The 1,787-nt window shown below is 50.0% G+C and overlaps 1 protein-coding gene across 1 annotated transcript; it reads left to right on the top strand.

The window, feature by feature from the left end:
• Positions 1-421: 421 nt before the first annotated feature.
• H310_14498 (hypothetical protein) lies at positions 422-753 on the top strand (the record flags this gene model as incomplete). The annotated part of the gene is made up of 2 exons (XM_008882374.1): positions 422-597; positions 624-753. 2 exons carry the CDS (start codon positions 422-424, stop codon positions 751-753), a joined length of 306 nt encoding a protein of 101 aa, XP_008880596.1.
• Positions 754-1,787: the final 1,034 nt, after the last annotated feature.

Here is a 1,787-nt window from a genome sequence, read left to right on the forward strand (position 1 = left end):
GCGCAACATTGTGGATCGAGGAAAATCGCAGCTTACTGCCATTGCCCTTTCGCGCACTGGACACCAAATATGTTTGATATATTGCACATGACACATCCTATCAACTCTGAAAAGCCAGTTTGGTTTTGCCAGTCGCTTGTTCGAAAACTGTGTGTGGAGGTTCCAAGCCAACGACACGGAAGTGGCGTACAATGGAGCATTGGATGACATTGATGCCAAGTTTGTTGAACGTGTGGAATAGTACTTGACGGCAAATTGAGCCTGTAAAGTGGGTTGTGATCACCTACATGCACAGCTCAACCGACCCGATGCGACGTCGACTGTTTAAGTGGCGTACGACAAACTTGTTGAGAGTGACAGAAGAAAGACACTCCAAAACAAGTCACGTCTGTCCTTGAGCGCCCAGGCTATGCTTATCTGGATGGACATGTGTGCAAAGAATGTGTCGGACCGAAACAAGTTGGCTCAAAAGTGGACGAGCGAAGGTCGGGTGGTGACACCGTACGCTGCTGAAATCATGGACGTTGAAAAGTTGAGGGCGCCAAGCTATGAAGTCATCAACTCCAGTGTGGATGTGTTCTTTGTATTCCATCCTGGGTGAGAGTCAGAGAAATGACGGGTAGTGGTGAGCACAAAGTCATGTTCATGCTGACAGTGATCAAACTGGTTTATGGACCGCATGTTCATGAGTATAAATCAATAGCCGCTGAGTCATACCGCTCGGTGGCTGTCGCGCTCGGTATTGTGTCGTAGACGGTAGGGGCGGTCGGCGGTGTCTGGCGGTCGCTGAAATTCTGGAATGGAGAGGACTAAAACTCACCTGGGATTAACTTCCAAGTTTTATCTGCTCATGCGACTTTTAGCCAATCATGCCGCGGTGGACGATTTGGAATAAAAATACCTTACGAACGTTCAACTTGGACGGTCGTAAGAAATATTTCCACTCGTTGGAGGATCTTGAGAAATACCCTATTTTGGAACAGAAGATATAATCACAGGGTCCCGACGAAACGTCACATATCGTAGTGTGACATGGCGAGGATGTAACGAACTGCCCAACCAGCGGGGCGCGATGGACGGCACGCATACCGAGAGCTCGAACCATGCTGTAGCAGGCTCAAAGTTGGTTTAATATCACCATGGTTTGACCATGCGACACACTGAGGCACGTACCAAAGATATTGATACTTTCAAAATTGTAGGGACCCTGATCCACATATGACTCCGAAGCAGTGGAACATGTTGTTGGGATAACCCTTTATATGAGCTGTAGTATGAACAGCAAGCGAGGGACGACAGAGCATCCTCCAACGAAATGCGCACACCGGAGCGAAGCGGAGTCGTGTGTATTTATTTCCTGCAGGCGGTGCCTTGGCGAGGAGTGCGCCCCAATCGTGCATGTCACCGAACGTCCAGTCTTTCCATCGGGAAAAGAGGCAGGTACGCCTTCAGGTCGAGCCGCACTATCTGACGAGGCAAACAACAGTGAATCGCACTCTCAAGAACACTGCGATAAATCTGAAGTAAGTTCCAAAGCGTGTCGCATTGTCCGAACGGTGACGGTATGAACCAGGGTCGAAGAAGAGCAACAACTGACCTTGGATAAGCCTCATGGGGCGAAGGCAGCATTACCCATTTGGTGCTGGAGGTATGCCGACGAATATCGTCCTGTCACCGACGTCTCGCGAAGACGATTCGCTTTGTCCAGAGACGCCTGGCAATGCAGCACCTTTGAAACCTGCCGCGAAGGAGCCAACACGACATCCGATCACGTACCGCGCCGACAT

The sequence above is a fragment of the Aphanomyces invadans genome (genome assembly GCF_000520115.1).
Source record: "Aphanomyces invadans strain NJM9701 unplaced genomic scaffold supercont1.72, whole genome shotgun sequence".
Lineage (NCBI taxonomy): Eukaryota > Oomycota > Saprolegniomycetes > Saprolegniales > Verrucalvaceae > Aphanomyces > Aphanomyces invadans.